Source organism: Pagrus major, chromosome 11 (genome assembly GCF_040436345.1).
Source record: "Pagrus major chromosome 11, Pma_NU_1.0".
In the NCBI taxonomy this organism is placed as follows: domain Eukaryota; kingdom Metazoa; phylum Chordata; class Actinopteri; order Spariformes; family Sparidae; genus Pagrus; species Pagrus major.
Window position 1 is genome coordinate 13,624,623 of NC_133225.1, and position 20,500 is coordinate 13,645,122.

General features: G+C 40.9%; 1 protein-coding gene across 1 annotated transcript; it reads left to right on the forward strand.

Annotated features, from left to right (window-relative positions):
• Window positions 1–1,341: 1,341 nt before the first annotated feature.
• On the forward strand, window positions 1,342–14,510 carry st6galnac5b (ST6 (alpha-N-acetyl-neuraminyl-2,3-beta-galactosyl-1,3)-N-acetylgalactosaminide alpha-2,6-sialyltransferase 5b). The gene is made up of 5 exons (XM_073476916.1): window positions 1,342–1,507; window positions 2,005–2,220; window positions 10,102–10,511; window positions 11,780–11,887; window positions 13,794–14,510. The coding sequence occupies exons 1-5, from the start codon at window positions 1,487–1,489 to the stop codon at window positions 14,026–14,028; spliced, it is 990 nt and encodes a 329-aa protein (XP_073333017.1). The 5' UTR covers window positions 1,342–1,486; the 3' UTR covers window positions 14,029–14,510.
• Window positions 14,511–20,500: the final 5,990 nt, after the last annotated feature.

Genomic DNA, 20,500 nt, shown 5'->3' on the forward strand with positions numbered 1-20,500 from the left:
CCAGGAGGAAGAGAAAACCTTAGTGGGAGGATGTCCATTAAGAAATATGATAACCAGCAAACACTCACTATACAATAACACGTGCTGGGCTACATTAAATGTCCAGTGTGTAGGATTTAGTGGCAATGAGGTTGCAAATTGCAACCAACTGAACACACCTTATCTCACCCTCCTTTATGGGGGCTGTTATAAATGCAAAAAATGTATTTTTTAAGACTTTCTCTTTAGAGCCAGTGTTTCACTACACACCTGCTCTAGAGAGGACTTTACATTCCGGGCTACTGTAGAAACATGGCGGTGCAACATGGCAGACTATGTGGAAGAAGGCTCAATAAAGGGCAGGGGTCGCCAACACGGTGCCCGCAGGTGCCTGGTCGCCTGCAGTGAGCCTATGAGTCACCCACAGTTACAATACAATACATGTAACCTATTAATTGTATAATAGTGTTTCCCACACATATTCTTTACTTGGGTGGGCCCGATTATATTTGGCAGCCCATTTTAGCATTTTATACTTTTATAATTTGTTTTAATTCATCTGACAATCACACATGCTTTGTAGACAGAGAGAAAGACACTCTCTGATATCACATCCCTCCTGTAAACAGACTGATTGTGATGAGACCTCTCTTAATTAATGTCGACCTACTTAAACCCTTGTCTAGCATAACAAAAACACACTGATTCGTACTTTTAGGTGATTGTACACTGATGAAAAACATAACAATGAATATCATACTCCATTACATTACCTACATCTCTCTAAAATCCTACACACTGAACCTTTAAAATGCCAAGACGTTTGCAAGATAACAATGTTTGGATAGAGATTTGATTTGGATGCAGGGACACAATGAGCACATTGATTAACATGAGAATAAAACATGTCATTAGAAAACCATCCACCCATGCTGACAATCTAGACTGAATGCATCACTGGGTCATTTGAAAATAACTGTCATTCTGTATGAAAGCGACGAAAACTGCGCTGAAAAGGAGCAGTTTCACACAATGTGTTGAGAATAATGACTGTCATTTGGTGACTGTGCCAGGATAAAGGGATTATTAATGTAAAGTCACGCGGTTAGATAGAGAGAAACATACAGATGCGTAACAATGTCTGTTTGAACAAAAGGCTGCCGAGCCCCTTTAATATTTAAAAAGAGTACTGCGTGTTGCACATTATCATAATGTTATATTTATAATTACCATCTCTTGAACCTCCGGTGAACCCTGAAAGTGAGGTAAACACTCAAACCAGTGAAGCCGAGGTCTTTAGGACCCTGAGGAGCGCGGTGCTGAGTGAGGGCGTCCCTGTGGAGGAGAGCATGGGAGAAGAGTAGTGGAGCGTCGCCGTGTCTCGCTGCGCGCTCATCCCGCTGATGCTGCCGCTCAAGTGTTGCATGCTGAAGAGTCCCGACGCTCTGTGAGAGAGCTCTGGCCCCGATAGGATGAAGGCTCGGTCTGCGGCTGGAAACGAGGGGAAATGAAGATGAAGATAAGAGTGGTAATTATGAATGAGACCCTTCAGGAAACATCACTGTGATGTTCCTTTTTGTGGCTTTAATGCCTTTGCTGCTCAGAAGTGAGTTGCGAGTCTACTGTGACCTGATTGCACTTTTTAAATTTTTTTTTTTTATTTCCCATCTTTTGCAGTTGGTTAAATGCATCCTATTTCTGTAGTCATGATAATAATGTTATAGGAGCGCAGGTTGTTGATTTTTCTGCCGGGAGCAGCCTCTTCCTATTTTCGCACCGCTCTGTACAACATGTTGACAGTGCGTGTTGAGCGCATTTGAGTGGCACAGCTGACATTTCATCCGCAGCCTTGCACGAGCAAAGAGCAGCTGTTGTTACTGTGTTGCCTGAGCTTTGAACGCTGACATTTAATTAGCTGTGAATTCTTGACCAGAAAATGCAGCTCTGAGGCTTATTTTCTGGCTCCACGTTGCTTTCACTGCTCTTTCCCTCTTGTGAACTTGTGTCTTTCATGTGTCTCTCCAGTGCCAAGGAGTTAGTGGCATCATCATCGTCGCCATGGTTACCAGCTTTATGTTGGTGTACAACAGCAGCTCTGGTGGCAGATCACCTTCCTCATCTGCATCATCACCGTCGCCCAGACGTTTAGATGGAGCTGTTCCATCCACCAAGAAGCCGGAGAGACAGCAGAGAGACCAAACATCAACACTTGAGGGGTACACAGGTGTCATGGATCACAAGGTAAACATGCACCATCTGTGCATTGGGAGATGATCTGTCCTCTTTTGATGAGGGTGCAACTGGTTCTTCATTTGAAATGTTATTTCATGTCCAAACTATCACATGATTTCAAATTATTGTAAAGCTCTGAGGCAGGCCAGAAGACAGAACACCTGAATGATTATCAGGACCCATGCCGTTATATTTGGTTGCTAGTTTGTCCTTAAAAAGCGAGAAATCTCTCCACTTTCCAATGAAATAGGTAGGAAGGTGGTTCGTGTAGCTGCAAGGCTTAAACATTCACCCACCACAGAGACAAAGGTCAAACCTCAGCTTGGTTGTGTGTTCCAGCAAAAACAATGGCTTCAGGTTGCTGTCAGTTCATTCTGTTCCTGTGTGGAGAGGGGAGTGGGATTTGGGGGAAAGGCATTACTGGCAGCCCACAGAGTCCAGCAGTGGAGATATAAGCGACAGCAGCATATGGGCACTTTGTTGTACCAGACTGAGGAGAAAAACTGCAGAAAAAAACGTCTAGGATGTGTGTTGGACACATTTTGCTCGATACCAGGGCTGCAACTAATGATTCTTTTCATATTTTCGTGATTAATCAGTTAGTTTTTTGTCTATAAAATGTTAGAACATATTAAAAAAAAATGTCTGTCACTGTTTTTTAAAGCCAAAGATGACATCCTCAAATTTCTTGTTTTGTCTACAACCCAAAATATTCACTTTACTGTCATCGATAAATAGGAAGCTGGAATCAGAGAGGGCTATTACTTACCAAACCTGGGAGAAAAAAGGCAGGAAAAAAATCCTAATATTGTCTGATGTGTTTCGGACAAATTTTGCTCGATAATTTTTTATATTTCCTTGATTAATTGCTTGTTTGTTTGGTCTATAAAATGTCAGAAAATGGTGAAAAATGTCAAGGTGTGTTTCCCAGAGCACCAAGACGACGTCCTCAAATGTCTTGTTTTGTCCAAAACCCAAAGACATTCAGTTTACTGTCATAGAGGAGTAAAGAAACCAGAAAATATTCCCATTTAAGAAGCTGGGATCATTGAATTTGGACTTTAAAAAAAAAGACTATCAAAATTTTGGACGATTATTTATTAATTGACCACTAATCGACTAATAAACTGTTGAAAATCAGCACATTACGCACAGCGGCTATCCTTAAGTGCTCTTGTTCAGCCATTCTACAGGAAATAATTTGAATTCCGTCCGTGCATTTGTGACATACATGTCGAGCACCTAACCCTCAAAAAGCAACACTGATTGCTGTGGCACCTTCGTACATATGTAATCCAAACTGCAGCTCATCTGTATTCTGCCATCATTCAAGTAAAGCAGAGAGACTGGCATGTTAATGCAGAGTTCAGGTATGCACTGAAAATGGCTTTTTGAAGCGGCTGGGAACTGGCCTGGTTTCAGGGAGAACTGAAAAATCCTGTTCTGTGTGTACCACATTGTGTCCAGGTTTTTCACTTTGGGTTATACATTGATTATTTGCATGTTTTTTGCATTTCATTTGTATGTTTGTAACTAGTGCACCGTTTTTTTTTTGTTTTTTTTTAGCAATAAATGCAGTAATTGAAATTTTGAAACAATTTCTGTTAATGAGGAAAAGCCTCGGATTAAACAAGAGTTTATTACAGCTTTATCCCAGCTGTTAGACTACGATCATTACAGTTAATCTCTTAAACTCTGAAATCAAAAGCTGAACCTGCCACAGCAGCACCATCTCTAAATTCTCTCTGTAGTTTACTCCGTTTCTTGATTCATAATTAATGTGTCCACCATGAAATATTCAGTGACAAAAGCACTAAAACAGGATGGATTTCTTCTAGAAGGGCTACTCAAGACATCTCCGCTGTAATCTTTCGGTCATATAAGTCGGTGTTATTGTAATGCAGAGGCCTATCGCTCAGACCCAGCTCAGTGTTACAGACAGCTCGTTCAGATAGATAGATGATTCAGACAGCGTCGTTTCTCCCCTCGGTGAGAGAGATACGCAGCGAGGCACAGCAGAGTGGAAAGGACATTGCTTTGCTCAGGCGGCGCCGAGCAGTGGAGAGGATTTGGAGGGAAAAAAAAGTGTTGGTTACAGTTCACCTCTCAGTGATTAATGATCAGTGACATGAGAGTTTGAGAGAGTTTGTGTTTTGATCCGGCTGAGGCTTCCTGTACTTTTATTTTCTAAGTCCCTCTGAGATGTTTTACCTCTCATCAGATCTCATTAAAACATTCATCTACTGATTCTTAAGAGAAATGAGAGGCAGTGACTCCCGTTCAGAGTTTTCTTGCGGTGCAGCCTTTCCTGCACATCCACCTCCTCCTGGATGACGACTGATTCATGACAGATCCACGCTGCGACATTTTTATACTGCTTAGTGTCACTCGGCCCCCCTCTCCCGTGGGGAGGGGGCTCCAGCTCTGCTGCTGCACCCTGAGACAGAGCTGGGGAATGACTAACCAAACCTGCTGTTGGATCTGTGGAGTGGGTGGATCAGTCTGTACTGCTCCCTCCAGGGTCGTCTGAGGTCTGCTGCTGGAGGGAATCTTGGCTCTGAAACAAGCACACACACATACACACACATTGACACTGCACTGATCATGCATGCAGAAAAAGCCCATGCAAATGCCCAAACACGTTGTTAAGATTTTTATGCCCTCATCAGAGCCAGGGATGCTTGAAAATGCGATGGCAGGTCTATCTAATGTGCCTTTTTATGGCTCGTGTTAACTTATGTGCATATCTTGTTTGCATGGGCTGTGATTTCACTAAGATGGGTGTTGGTGTCATTTATGTCTCACCTATAAGGGCACAAAACACCCAGCACAAATTAATCAGAGAGACGGTGCTGCTTCATGCACTGAGGGTTAAAGGCTAGACATTTGGCTTTTTTCTCCAGTCTTCTCAGTGTTTAATAGTGATGTGAAAACAGCAAAAAGCAGCCTTGAATCCCACAAATCCAAACGCTGTGAGATCAGACTTCAAAGTGATAGCGCGCTGCCTTTATGTGGGATATCTTGAGCGGATGTATGGCAGTCTCACTGTTCATTATGTCTTCTGCAATGTCTGCACGTTTTCTTGAGATGTCCTCCTCTGGCGCGCATTTCTTTGCTTTGACAAGCTACAGTAATTAGAGCAGCCGAGTCGAATAGACCCTTTCAAATCACACACACTTTTGAGTTTGAACGCCCAAATAGACAGCCGCTCCATTCTTGTGCTCCGCTCCTCATCTTCCCCGCCTCACTGATGTTTTGCCGATTCCAGTTAAAGGGATGTTGACCTTTGAAGAACTGTCAGCAGAATCAATCTACATTGGCCTTTATGCGCTCTAATCACAAAGGCTGTGTGAAAGCATGAATGTGGATTGTGTGCCTGTGCTAGTTTATGATGTACCTACTTATTATGGGCAATACCTTTCTGTGCTCTGACAGCCTTTAATGCAGTCAGCCATGGAGAAATAGGTGCTATTATGTGCCCTATCTATGCTGACTCCTTTCTAACGTACAATTTAAGCTGTCTTACAAAGTATGCGTGATAACATGTAACTTACTTAATGGATGAAGTTCCAGGATATGCAAATTCCACTCAAAATAAGGGAGCACCTGAGGCAAAACAGATATCCAGTGTCTTCTTCAGGATGACTTTACATAGCCTAATTTGTATATACCTTAAGGCCCCAATTACACCTGGTGTTAACATGTGATCTGTATCTGGATACGATGTCTAGATGGGTCGTTGCCTTGTCTGTGCCGCTAACGAGGCTATGTCCTCCGGGATGCAGCCACCCGCTTCTCTCCTTCATCTGAGGTTGACTGGATGAAGGCGATGAAAACAAGCGCCTTTATTATCTCGCCTTCGTTCCCTCGAATTGAGAACAGAGCAAGTTCAGGATTGCGACTTGAATGTGTGCCACCAGGAGGAGCTTAATGAGATGTCAACTGTCAGGAGGATTCAGGTGTAATTAATTGATTCTCGGAGAAAAGAAAGCAGATCGTTAAACCTTCACATCACACAACAGGTGCCACTGAATCCACCTCTGCTCTCACTTGAGCCAATAGCCTAATTCTAGAAAAGTAATGAAAAGTGTGCAGTGACTGTTGATGTGAGGATGATTGGAGATATCTATATTTTTCTTAATGTCAACAAATGCTATTTAAAGACCAAAACCAATAATGACCTGATCCTCCTGTGTAGCTAAAGCCTAAATTAGTTCATCCATTGATGTCCAAAAAACAATTAAATACATAAATGAGCCACACTGCTGTGCTGGAGGACATGTTTCTTTATTATAATAAACATGGACACAACAGTTTTCCACTTACAACCTTTCAGACATAAATACTCAGTATCCCACCAAATCTGCAGCTGAAAATGGAATTGAATTGTGTCTTGTGTTTTGTTTTTGCCTTATTTCTTTAGTTTTGTTTGTGTTATGTGTAAGTTTTTTATTACACATAAAACCAGATCAAAGTAATTATAATTTCCGCATCATCACTGAAGGTGTAGAGTCCTGCATTTGGGTATTTTTGATTTATATAGTATTATATCTATAGTGACTTTGGACAAAGGCATGTTCTTTTCATTGGATTTGTTGACAATAAGAAACACACAGAATAACGTCGGCCTTATTCTTTGTATCCATGGGTAACAATTACAATAGGGCCTTTCTTGTTCAGTACTAATGACTCCTCTCTGACCTATAAAGCCTTGCCAAGTCTTTTTCCTGTAGGTCTGTACTCGCTTTCCTACTCAAACTGAAATGGGTGCAGCCGGAGGCTGCTGGATCGGAGGCACTTTGGAGGCTCTGGTGCAATATTAGAGGCTGACTGATGGGGTTTGCTCTGAAAGCAATTATGATCCTGGGATCCCCTGGGAAGTATATAAACAGGATCATACTGATGAGTTGGGAGTCAGTGTGTGGGCCGTAATTGACTGCTTCTTCTCCTTCTGCTGCACTGAATGCAACAGTGTTCTCTTTCCTTTTTAATACTCTAAGTTATATACAATAGAAGAAGCCAAACAGATACAAACAGGCATGGAAAAATCCTCAATGTAGCACACAATAAGTCTACCTCACACTCAAAGGTTACTGTGAAAATTAAAATGAAAGAAAACAAGGTATTAGCAAAAACAGACTGGATTAAAGTTATATTATTTTGGCACCCCTAATAAGGCCAACAACAGCAAAAATACAAATACAACAGAATGTAATGTAGTTACTCAGTAGTTATCATCATCCTTTTGTCGACCAATATTCCAAGAGCTGGCATAAAAACTTCGTATAATATGGGGGTTATTTCAAATACTGTATGGAGCTTGGCAATTACCGCCTACTTACCATGAAATTTGTGTTACCAAAGTAAAATCTTAGATGCGTTTAAATACCAGAACAATTCCTCATCGTCCGTCTAAAATCAGTCCAACAAAAGTCTTGATAAAGTTAAAGGTGTTATTAATGACATTGTATTCACGCCACAACAGCGCTGGTGTTTGAATTGTCTGCCCCCTCAAGTGGTGGCCAGTTTGTTTCACTAGATAACATTGCTAATGCTAGCTAGCAAACGTCAACGTTGCTAATGCTAGCTAGCTAATGTTAATGCTAGCTAATGTTAGGGCAGTACAGTATGCTGGGCTCATACTGTAGAAGTCAGCCATTTGAAACTGGCAACGACCAAGGCTCTTGATACTGACAAAACATGGATACTACACAGCCACGACACTGGAAGTCTCGCCACGGCTCGCAGACATCACATCATAGTTCACTGAATAAGCCTTGCAAGGTTGAACCTATTGCCTTTTTTCGATCGGTTTATCCAAGACAATGTATTTCTTACAAGTCTATGCATTATTGATTAAGGGAGGCAGCCCTCTATCCTCATGATAAAGTGCAGCCTGAGTGTTTGTGTGGGAGTCAGAACGTGTTCAAGTGCTAGTTGCTTCACGAATTAAAGGGCCGCTGTGTTAATTCAAGGTTGATTATGAGGTAAAACTCTACCTGTAAAATGCAACACATAACACTCATTATTCATTCATTCAACAGTCTGTGGGTTGCTTCTTCAGCTGCCTGCCATCTCAAATATTCTCTATCTGATACTAAAAGCCCGTCTCAGAGTGATACATGGTCTGTAAGTGGCTATTTCCCAGCATCATCAAGCTGTTAGAAGCTATAGGGGGACTGGTACAGGAGCTTCAACATGATTGTCAAGGACACTTTTATATGCAACCTTCAATTGCCTTTTACCAGTTTAACACATTCCCCGACTTCCAGAATGATTAAAAGTTGCTTGGGAGTAATTGTTTGGATGGTGCCGAGGGGAAAATGCACTCTATCTGTCGTATGTAGAAGAAGAAACAGCTGAAAGGACTGTGATTTTTCCCGGCTGAGTCAGGGAGGGTGTGTTTGTGCGGTGAAGCACGTAATTCGCTCCTGCCTACCTGTTATTGAGGGAAGGGGGTCTGCGAACAGAGAGTGCAAACACACTCCAACAGGATGTGGATTGTTTTGGGCAATGTGATGGAATGGAAATACCTGCTCCTCAACACAAAGAGAGTGATTGTGTGTGTTTGTGTGTATAGAGGGGATTACAACTGTTTTTTTGATTGAGACACTTTTAGGTAGTTGCAGACTCTTGCCAGAGAAACGTGATTGTATTACATATCTGGGGCCACATCGAGCTAAGATTTGAGGACATCCACGCCACCTACGCCCACACATACACCCACACTGGGCAATCATTCAGTGTGGGGTCACAGAGATAGTGGAAGAGTATTATAAATATAGCAGTGGGAGCAGCACAGCCTGTGGCAATGGTAATATTACCTGTATGCACACACACACACACAGACACACACAGAGATGAACACACACATTGCCACCTCAGAAACTGATGGAGTGTGAAGCTCAGAGCACAGTTCAGAATGCCAATGTAGCTCCCTATTAAGGTTGGGAATAATTCATGTGAAGAGTCTCTGGGTTTTCGCTGTCGGATCATTCAATCCGAGCTCACCTTTTTCCAACTTTGAAAGCCTGGTTGGACAGAACAACCTGAATACCTGGTAAATGCAATGCAACCCCTGCAACACACACTACATTCACAAAGCTGGTATACATGAATGATTTTCTGAGTGAACTGGACTTTGGTACAAAGGGAGCATGTTCTGACGACGGGCATCCCTTGTTTTGTGAAAAAGAACATTGCTCTGTGTTTGAATAAAGGTTACAGGCGTATGTGTAGTTGTGATTTTCCTACAGAACCAGAAGTACTGCAGAGAATAGCCTCTGCTCTACTGTCAACCATGATAATCTGCAGTGCATTTGAATAATAAGATACCTGACAGAACATCCCATTACCGGTCGAGCTGCTCAATTCTGTTTCAATTCTGTCACTTTATTCATGCTCTATTCAGGTATCAGTGTGTGTGTGTGTGCTTGATGGAAAACCTCATTAACCTGTGAATATAAATCTAAAAAGCCTGGAATTAATTTATAAAGTTTTGGCTTCTTTATCACAGATGCTTTATATCAAGCTTTAGAGAAGTGAGGCTCTTGTGTCGACGTGTGCTGTTGAGCACACTGTGCTGACCTCTTTCAGGGTCATTGTTTTTTTTCCTTTTGGCAAATCAGATTTTAAGGTCAAACCATAAGGATCTCTCTCAGCAACACTTGAAATTGATGGTTGGTTGCAGATTATTTTTTTCCCCTTTTAGCTAAAAAAGATAGCTAAGTATATATTTTTTTTTGCAGGAAAACAAAACCCACTCCAGAGAAAATGTCATGTCTTAATAAGACTGTGCTCTTGATCAAAATGACTTTTTCTCAGCCTGTCTTCAATGTTCTTTGAGTTGAACTACAACTATTTCTGACCTTTAACCTCTCACCTCTACAGCCTCTGAAGATGCACTGCAGGACTTGTGCCCTGGTCACCAGCTCCGGCCATCTTACTGGGAGCAAGAGAGGCAGAGAAATCGACAGCTCTGACTGTGTAATCCGTATGAATGACGCTCCCAGCATCGGCTATCAGCAGGACGTCGGTCAGCGCACAAGCCTGCGTGTCATAGCTCACTCCAGCCTGCAGAGGGTGCTGCGGAGCCGACAGGAGCTGCTCAACGTGAGCCAAGACACGGTGTTCATCTTCTGGGGACCGAGCAACTGCATGAGACGGGATGGAAAAGGGAACGTTTACAACAACCTCAAGCTGCTAAACCAGCTACTGCCCAAACTTAAAGTCTTCATCATTTCCCGAAACAAAATGCTGAAATTTGATGAACTATTTAAAAAGGAAACGGGGATTGATAGGTAAATGTTCACAGAATCAGTCTTGTCTTTATGAGTTTTGTTTTGGTGGACAAACAAAATCTGTGTGTGTGGAAACAAAAAATGTCGTCAGCTTATTACTTGCTCACAAAAGATGAAGTTCACACGTTCACAGTTGTCACACTAATGCCAAGCTTAGGGAGGGTATTGCAAAGTATTTTGTAATGTAGTGCTACCATGTAGTAAGACATTAACGGAAGTGGCTCAAGATCAGAAAGAAACACAGTACTGCACTGCAGTGTCATAAGGATTAAAGTTCCCGTCTTTATAAGCAGAAAACAAAATGGTGAGTGAACATAAATGAGCATCTTGGATTGGGAACTAACAAATTATTCACTGAAAGTGACAATTGAGAACTAGGGCCTCAAATACGACAGATAGAACACAGGTGATCACATTTACTGCACTTATTGATTCAGTAAGAAATTAGCTTTGGTATACAGCCTCTCATAAACATGATTTTTTTAATATCAGAGTATGGAATTATTTTCCCAATAAAATGATTGTAGGAATTTGTGAGCTTTATGCAAAGATAGCGGACATCCCATAGATTAATTAAATTCTATGTGGAATAAATACTGTATAACAACATCCTGCAGAATCTGTTCTTCCACTTCCTAATTGAGAGAGATACTCTGGCAGGAGGTTTTGCATTTTACATTTTCAAAGGAGGATTCGGCGCATGGCATGGAACAAGCGGAGCAAATCTTATCAACGTATACAGAAACAAAAATTGGCATGCCAAGCAGGATTTTGATCGACAGATACCACCCTAAACACCACGCTAGTTTCTTTCTTTTTATGATAGTTGCCTGTCTCTCTTTATTTGAAGTACACCTGTGCTGCAGAAAATGGCCGACTGAATATGAGCTTGCAAAAAAAGAGCCAAATAGATAAAGGCATCCACAGCCATTCATAATCTCATTTGCATGTGAAGCGTAAACCAAAAGGAGGGATAAGAGGATGTTGTATTTGAATGGGGGATCCAATCACTTCAGCTTTCATGTAAGCAGTGCCAGAACAAATGTCTTACTCATGCATATTTCCTTTATTGTTGCGTACAATAGAAACAAAGACAGTCTTTCTTCAATCTGTCATTTTGCCTCCATCTACGAAAAGATGATTGATCGAGTAAAATATAGAAATGTGTGTTCACGGCTTGAATTCAGTCTCATTTGGTCTCCAGTACTCCCAATATATTTACACTACATGAGTATGGATGTACTAAAGATGGTGACCTTGTCTTTCAGGAAGATTTCCAACTCCTGGCTGAGTACCGGATGGTTCACCATGGCCATAGCCCTTGAGCTGTGTGACAGGACCAACGTGTTTGGCATGGTGCCACCGGATTTCTGCAGGTAGAGTCAGATCGTTTATTAATACAAGAATTTAGGTGCTCAGAGTTTGTTTTTTTCAACTCTGCACACATATAGGAATTTACAAATACCATAAGTTTGTGTGCTGTAGGCAACACACAGACTTTTGTTGTTGCTCAGCTGGCCAGTCAGTCGTTTTTGTCCAAAGGGATGTGACGAAGTTTGGTTAATTTGTGTGACTTTAGCAACACAGCTTTGTACTTACTTAATCAACATCAACTTCAAACCTCTGTAAGTTAATGGAGACTTGGGGGCAGTTTAAACAATCTGAGAACACAACACTGACATATTACCAACTTTTATATTCACATAACAAACATTAGCATTGGAGTCTGGCCACCTGCCAAGTCAAATATGCACTTTCCTTGCATTGCTGTTTTTCTGTCCACTAACTCCTGAGCAAAATAGCTGACACTTGAGCTGCTAAATACTCCTCCTAGTTCATCAGCTTGTCACTCACTTTGCCTGTTGGGTGGGGCAGGTAGTGCACAGTGAGTTTATTTTAGCTCTTTCACCAAGAACAGCTTCCTGGTGTGTCTGAACATGCCGCTAATGAGAGCTGTGAGACCAAACTAAAACTGTAAAGATAAGGCTGTACAATGAGCCTCTGTAAACTGGAGCTCAGAGTTCACGAGTGTTGATGTTTGCTAATGTTTTTAAAGGGTTATCAATTACATTTTGACAATGGAAATGCAGAAGACACAAAATCATGAAGCGCCTTTGAAAAAGATACAAGGCAGTGTCCCCTTTTATTGTCAGTTTCCTAGCAACAGTGTTGACATGACTTAAACCACCTCAAAGCCAAAAGTATTGTGTCCTTGACTTGTCAGGTGGAAACACTATCTCGCGGGACTCATTTGAAGGCATCATAAATTTTAATGAAGCGACAGAAGATGATTCCACCTTGTTAATTATGAGTATAGATAAACAACCTTCATGTGCTAATTTTTTTCTAACAAGTGGCAAAAGGCTTCTATTACTTTTTTATGCCATATATTCATTTGAAATGACCATTATCATATACATAATATCATAATTAACAAATAATAATACAACAGATGCTTGAGTCATTTATTTGAAAGACACCAAGATTTTAACATTGTGTACACACACACTCTCTGTAACATCCTGTCTCATCTAATCCGTTATTCTCAGGTCTCAAGTTTTCACTTTCTCTCTTCCTGTTTGAGCAGGGCAGGACAAATGGTGCACAAAGTGGATGCAGCACCACTCTGTGATTTACTGTGACAACATGGGTGTCTTTCTACATAAAAATCTTGTCTAGTACATCGTTAATGGTGTCTTCAACTTGCAATGACAATATAACATTTGCTCCCTGCAGTGACAGCTTCGAGTGTCTTTTATTGCCATGCAGTCAGGCTGGTGAATGACTGGGTTTTTGTTGCCAGTGGGAACATTCATCTTGACGTTTTATAATAAAAACAACATCATTCACTGAATAGGTGCACAGTACAGCTGTTTAATATGCCTGTGAAACATTCAGGTACACTGGAAATGCAAGAACTATTTAGCTAATGTTGTCTTGGGGCACCAAGAACAGTTTGACACATTTGGATATTCATGGAGAAATTGGGTCCAGATTGAAGTGACTCATGTGGCTGAATCTTCCACTGAGCTTGCTGAGACTGCGACTATCAGAGGAATAAGATGGTGTATAATGAACACATCTGTGAGCACACATTCTTCTGATCTTTCTGTTTTCCTTTGTTGCTGTCTTCATTTTCCTGCCCACTGTGACTCACTTCCACTCCCTTCTCCCCCACCCTCATCTCATAATTATCACTCTATTTCCCTCCCTCACACTTTGACTTTCGTGCCTTTTCATGCTTCACTCTTCTCTTTTCTCCTGTCCTCTGCCTCCGTGTAGATCCTCCTCCCATCCCTCCGTGCCGTATCATTACTACGAGCCCTCTGGGCCCGACGAGTGCACCATGTATCTCTCCCACGAGAGGAGCCGGCGAGGAAGCCACCACCGCTTCATCACGGAGAAGAAGGTGTTTGCCAACTGGGCTCGCACCCGCAACATCCACTTTTACCAGCCGGACTGGAAGCCCATTGCCGTCACCACCAACACGAACAGCACGTACACTCCTGGATCCTGAGATTCACTCCAGGGACGATCTCCAGAAGTGTATAGTATATGTGCGTGGACAGTTTCCAGCTTGCAGCTCCCCTCTGCGGCTGATATGAATGCATGAGACAGCAGTAGGACAGACCATGCAACTGTTGTGGCTGTTAGCCTACTGCCTAAGCTGCTTGGCAGAATGGGATCATTGCATAATAGCGGTAGCACAAAGCCCCAACAATGTTTTGGAAGTGTAACTATAATAGGATGAATTTCATACTGGAATCAAAGCCATGGAGCTCGGCTCAAGTGTATTTTTTTTGCTCTGTGTGGAGCGGCTTTAATAACACTTGAGCTGTCAGACAGGCATGAGACAGTACAACGCTGCAATAACTGCAGTATGATTGATTCATTTTCATTAAACTGAATTCATAAAGGGCTGTGAGGTCATCTCCCCATTGTTTCTGTGAACGTGACAGTGAGTTAATACTTCACACACATATTAAACATTGTCTGTCTTCAAAGCTGATTGTGATATTTTTAGTCACTATAATTGAACGTGTAAACACTTTATTCAAACATTTGTTCATTTTCAACAATATGATGTTCACAATACCCACGACAACACAGAGAAAAAAGCGTGACAATTGCAGACACCCCATAATAAGGGTGTAGTTGTCACATAAGGCCTAGTTATACCATGTATTTCCAACCTTGTAACATTCAAGTAGGCTACTTATATCACAATAAAGTAAGAAAAAAAAAAGTATTGTTGCAGTTATGATGTTGGCACCTCAAATAAACAGAGTTAATTGTGCTGTTAGGAATCAAGTTCTTGGAAAGGATAGATTCTCCACAAAATCAATGATGAAGTAATAAATTTAGGTCTATTTTGAAGTGGCACGTCATGACCTCCTCAGTCTATTGTAATACACAGTGGTCATCAATCTTTTGGAGTCGCAACCCCCCAGAAACATCAGGTTGGTGTTCATGACCCTTCTCTTCAGCACTGGGACTTTTAACTGACAAACCGCAACTGACTATATCCTAAAAGTGCCAAAATAGAAAAAAGGATGTGTGTCCAATCAGAACTCATGCGCTCGCACTCTGACTCTCACAAACACACTCAATAAAATCTATTCCAAGTAGAATCCGATCAGAGGTGCAGGAAATCTAATGTAAAAACTGTTACCCAGTCTAAAATATATGTCATTTTGTTTTTTTCCCCTCCATAACCATGTGGCAACCCCTGGAAATAATCTCATGACCCCCTTGGGATTTGGGACCCCCAGGCTGACAGCCAATGGTATAACAGACCGAGAGCAGGCAGCCTTCCAAGCTAACACTGAAGCAGATTTTGTGAGGGTACACCAATTATTGTCCAACATAGATATGGGTCTGTTGTTTTGTTTAGTGCTGCAACTAACTATTAATATATTGATTGTTTTGTTGACTTGAATAAATGTTATGTCAAGGAAATGTCAGGAAATTGTGAAAATTTGCCTATACAGTTTTTCAGAGCCCGTAGAGTGAGGTCTGAACGTCTTGTTTTGATCCCACAAACATTCCATAAGAGATTCAGTTTACAATAAATTTAAAACATAGAAGAACAGAAAAGAACATACAGCAGTCAATGTTTGCCATTTCTGACTCGTCATATGTGAAAATACTTATTTATAATATTAATGTGCAGCAATGGTTTAAAGAGATGCATTGCCAGAGCATGGACCATTATTACACTATCCTTCCATTTTTAGATGAATGAATTGTAATTAGTGATAATAAAAATGATTAAAGGATCGAGCGTTTCTGAAACAGATTTATATTCCTTTAAACAGCATTTAGACCATCACCCATAAAATGAAAAAAAAAGTATCGGAAAATTAGAAAATATTCTTTTCGGTCATTAGTTGGGCCATTTAGACTTTTGATATCAGTAAAATACTAGTGACAGTCCTGCCTGCAGTAATGTGCATCAAGGTAAAAGGTGGCAAAAATAAACAAAGAAGAATTTAGTAAGTCATCACTCAAGTCATGCTGAAAAAAAAAACTGGGTTAAAAAGGTAAATGTGATGCATATTCGACCCACGACTGGAAGTTTTGTTCACAGAAACAAGATGTATGAAACACAGAGGTCATGATCTGATTTCACTCTTTGGAAAATCATTTGTAAATAAAATCATAGCTCGACTCACTCCAGATTGAAGGGGCATGTTAATAAGATATTATGTTGTTCTCTTGCTCTGCAACAGATGGCCCCTCTGAAAAGCCCATGTGTCTGATACTCGAGGCCATCATTTGTCCTGTTATTAAAGCCAAATGTCAGAACAAGCCCTCAAAGGCGTCCCCCCTGAGTGCAGAGCAACTCGGCCTCTGTAATACTGATACGAATGATTACATCAAAGTGTCCGAGCAGCCTCTTCAATCCTGACCCACTGGCTTCTGTCTCTGCCTCTTCAGTATACAGAGGGGAATGGGTTGTTAGTGAGGGATTATACTGTGCTATCCAACCGCATCTCAAAGGCGAGGGGAGCAGCACGACTATTGCAGATTCAAGATGTGCTGTCCTGCACAGGGGGCTGGAAAAAAGGCATTGACTACTGCCTGTTCCTGTGTTCATTCAGATTTTACCACGAGCACCTGCCTGTACTCAGGTGGAATTTTGATGTGAAGCTGTCAGGTGCTCTGAGAAAAGCCCAAGCAGTGATGAGGTGTCATGCTAAGTGCACTGACTGCTCCTGAGATCTGCGCTGTGCTGTGTGCTTTGCACACCAATTACTACTGCTTCAGGTAGAAGGGTTGGATTTTAAAGGCTTCAAAGGACAAACTGGCTGCAAATGAGTCTGCCGTCTCCTTCTTACACATGCCTCAGGCGACATCATGATTTTCATTGACCTTGGACACCCCAGCAGACAAACAGTGATAAAAGAAAAAAAGTGAGGTTTATACATTTAGACAATTTCTTTAGCCAATAAACTTAGCTAAGCAGAAAGGCTGGAAACAGCTAGCCTGGCTCTGTCAGGAGGTTATATAGTCAGCTTACTAGCACCTCTTCATGCTAAGCTAAGCTAACCCGCTGCTGGTCTCAGTGGTATCAATCTTCTCATCTAACTTTCAGCAAAATAACATTTTTAAAATGTTTTTTTCTGACTTCAGGCCCTCGATACCACACTGTGATGTGACAATTCATGAAATGCATTTTCATTTGATATGAAACAGTGGTTTCATGATTCAGTGTGTTTTTGCGCATCGTAAATAAGTACAATGTGCCTTACTCGATCATTTTTAAACTATATCATCCAATTACAGTAAAATATTTTTTTTAATTAAATGTTTGAATGTTGCCAGATCTATTTAAGCAATTTTCCAGCAGCAAATTCAGCAATTTAAAACAACAGAATCACCAGAATAAATATTGGCAATATATATTTCTGCAAACCATGGATATGTTGACACTTAACATTGCTTTCAGTTGCAACGTTACTTTTCTTAAGGTTAAATTTTCAATTCTATGTTGTAATATTGCTGTGCTTATGGTCTGGTTAGGTTTAGGCACAAAAACCACCTTGTTAGGGTTTGGAAACGATAATGTTTTGCCCCAATGTCTCGTTGTTGCTGCAAACACAGCTGGGAAATGTGCAAATGTAGTTTCACACTTAAAAATGTCAAAACACTGTCTCAAACAGCATCATCTTCAACATGGAACTCGGCTCATATATGTAATGTGAACATGATATGATATGCATTGCAGAAATGTTGATATGGAGTGTATGATCTGAAACATCTTATGGTAACTTCCACAACTCTACATTCTTTTGTATTTGTTGAGCACACCATTATACAGAACTCTGAGTCTTGCACTGAACAGCACAATAAAATATTATCTATAAAATATTATTCACTGATGCAGTAGCAATGCAACCCTCATTAATTGGAATCTCTTTGGCTTGCGGACACTGACACTGAAAGCAGCAGTTTTAGTGCTGCTTCTTATCACACACCATCAGAAGCAGTGGGAAACATAATACATTAGTGTCTTTTTCCTCAAGATTATACCTCAACCTCATCCCCAAATTCTCATTATTTCCATCACCAATGTTCAAGTCACCCATCCCTGGGTGTTTGGATGTGACGCCTCTCTAAATAGAGCAGCAGGATAAGCTCACACATTTATCTCTCTCTCTTCTTTTTTTCACTGTGACACATATCAGACACACTGTAACCACATACCTGCTGTTGATAAGCACTGTGTCTGAAACTGCCTGAGTTATAGATCTGCCCCGGTCATGATAGCAGGCTGTGAAAATTGCGGCGCTTTATCAGCAAGAATGAAAAAATACCATCCTCGCCAACATCAGTATCACCACGTCATCTTAAACTTCTACAAAATGTTGTCTTTTTATGGCCAGAATCAATAAAACAAGTCATTAAACTGAACCTTTCTCTATGTAAATACAGGACCATGTGTTTTGAGTCTGCACTGACCCCTGGTGGCCTCATGTGTGTCAGAATTTTCTGTCCATGGCTCCACCAACTAAAACCACAAAAGCCTGTCTTTGATTTGTTACGTATATGATAGAGGTGTAACATTAGGTAGAGGTGCTGTGGTTTAATAATGTGTAATAGTGCAACAAGTGAAAGTGAAATCATCAGAAAAGTCTAATTTGCAACAATGTGGATGATTAAGAAACAGACTGGATGGTTCAAGGCTGTCCACTGGCCTTGAGAGCTTGATAGCACTGCCGCTTTCTTTGTCTGTATTCATAAGTCAAGTCAAGTCAAGTCAATCTTTTTCTTATAGCCCAGAATTATGGATTACAATTAGCGTCAAAGGGGCTTTTAAAATCTGTAAAGTATATGACACCATATATGTCCTAAGACAGATGATCTGGTTAAGAAAGAACTCTCCTGAAAAAACATCTTCAGAGGAAAAAGTGAAATTGATTTCTGTTTTAATAAAGGCTTAATAAATGAGTGACGATACATACAGCAGTTCTCTCACCTGATAAAAAACATTCCACTTCCACCATAGCTACAGTATGTGTGACATCTTGACAGGAGGAAAAAAAGAGGAGACAATACCCATAGCCTGTTTGACAGTTGACTTGGAAGAGGAACAGGAAATGTAGAAAGAGGGCAACATCCAACAAAGGTACTCAGTCGAAATCAATCTCGGTATGTGGTGACACATGGAAGGCAGCTTTTAACCAACAGGCCATCATGCAACCCCAGGATGGCGGTGGAGAAAATACAATAAAGACCCTTAAAGGGACCTGTCCCTTTAAAACTGACAAGACACGATGTAATGTGTGAAGCTGGTGCCCTTTTTTTTTGCCCCTGCCACTTCAATAGCCTTACAGTCCAAATGCAACATAACCTCTGAGTGCTTAGTCAGAGATTCAGGTGTTTTCTGTCTGTAACGGCTAATTCTGTCTCATGCTACAATCCTCCAGCAAAGATGAGGAGTCGGCCACAGAGGTCTGTTCAGCTCACTTCTTTCTGACGTCACACCATGTTCTTCAAATTAAATTTTTAGTCTTCAGCCCAACCAACATTGCCTCAGGTCACATCCCTTCAGGTACTATAAAAAGACTCTTGTGTTCAAAATATGTGGAGTTTCCCTCTGAAGCGAGCATGTGTAGGATTTGAAAATGTATCCCAGCGCTGGTTTAAAAAAAAAAAACTGACGCACAGCATTAGAGGATATGCATATTGAAACTCTTTTCTAAAAAATTGATCAAACAGTCTTCAAACACTAACTGATTGATCTAGAGCACAACCCCATTGAATAAAGTTGGTGTACAAGTAAATTTAAATCACATCAACCATACAAAATATCATCAAAAGGTCCTGTTTTTAAGTGTGTCAGGCATCCCAATAAAATATCTAAGTTGTCTCCAAAAACATGCATTCACTAACAGACTTTCTTCTGTATAACATCTCCACAAAACGAAAGAAAATGTGCGTTTTTATTTACAAATTGTTTTGTTTTCATTTGAAGTAAGGCTGGAGTGCTCATTATGTTGATAATAACCACACATCCCATTTGGTTGCTTGCAGAACAAGTTAACAAAAAGTTAACAAAAAAAAGAAAAAAAAGGCAGATGTGGAAAGTGAGACAAAGCACTCTAAAAACTGTAAAATATTCAGATTATGTGTGTAAAGCTTTGATACATGTATGAGATTCAAAGGCGATTAGAGCCTCTCCATGTTTTATGTCTGTAAAGCTGAAGGCATTGTACAAGACTGTAAGATGATCTTTTCACCTTAAATCCAGCAGGAGAGAATCAATAAGAAAGATTTTCCTCCTTTACTCTGGTGTCAAAGAGTTGCTTTGTTTGCAGGATGCTGTTCACGTTTGCACTATCTGCAGAACTGTCAGGAAGGTTTTCACTGCTCATCAATAAGCTGAGGTAAAGGATCAACCGTGCCTCCACTCCTTTTAGTCCAGGGCAACAGTGTATGAGCTGTTCCCATCATGCTCCTCACTAATTACAGCTGTGTGTCTC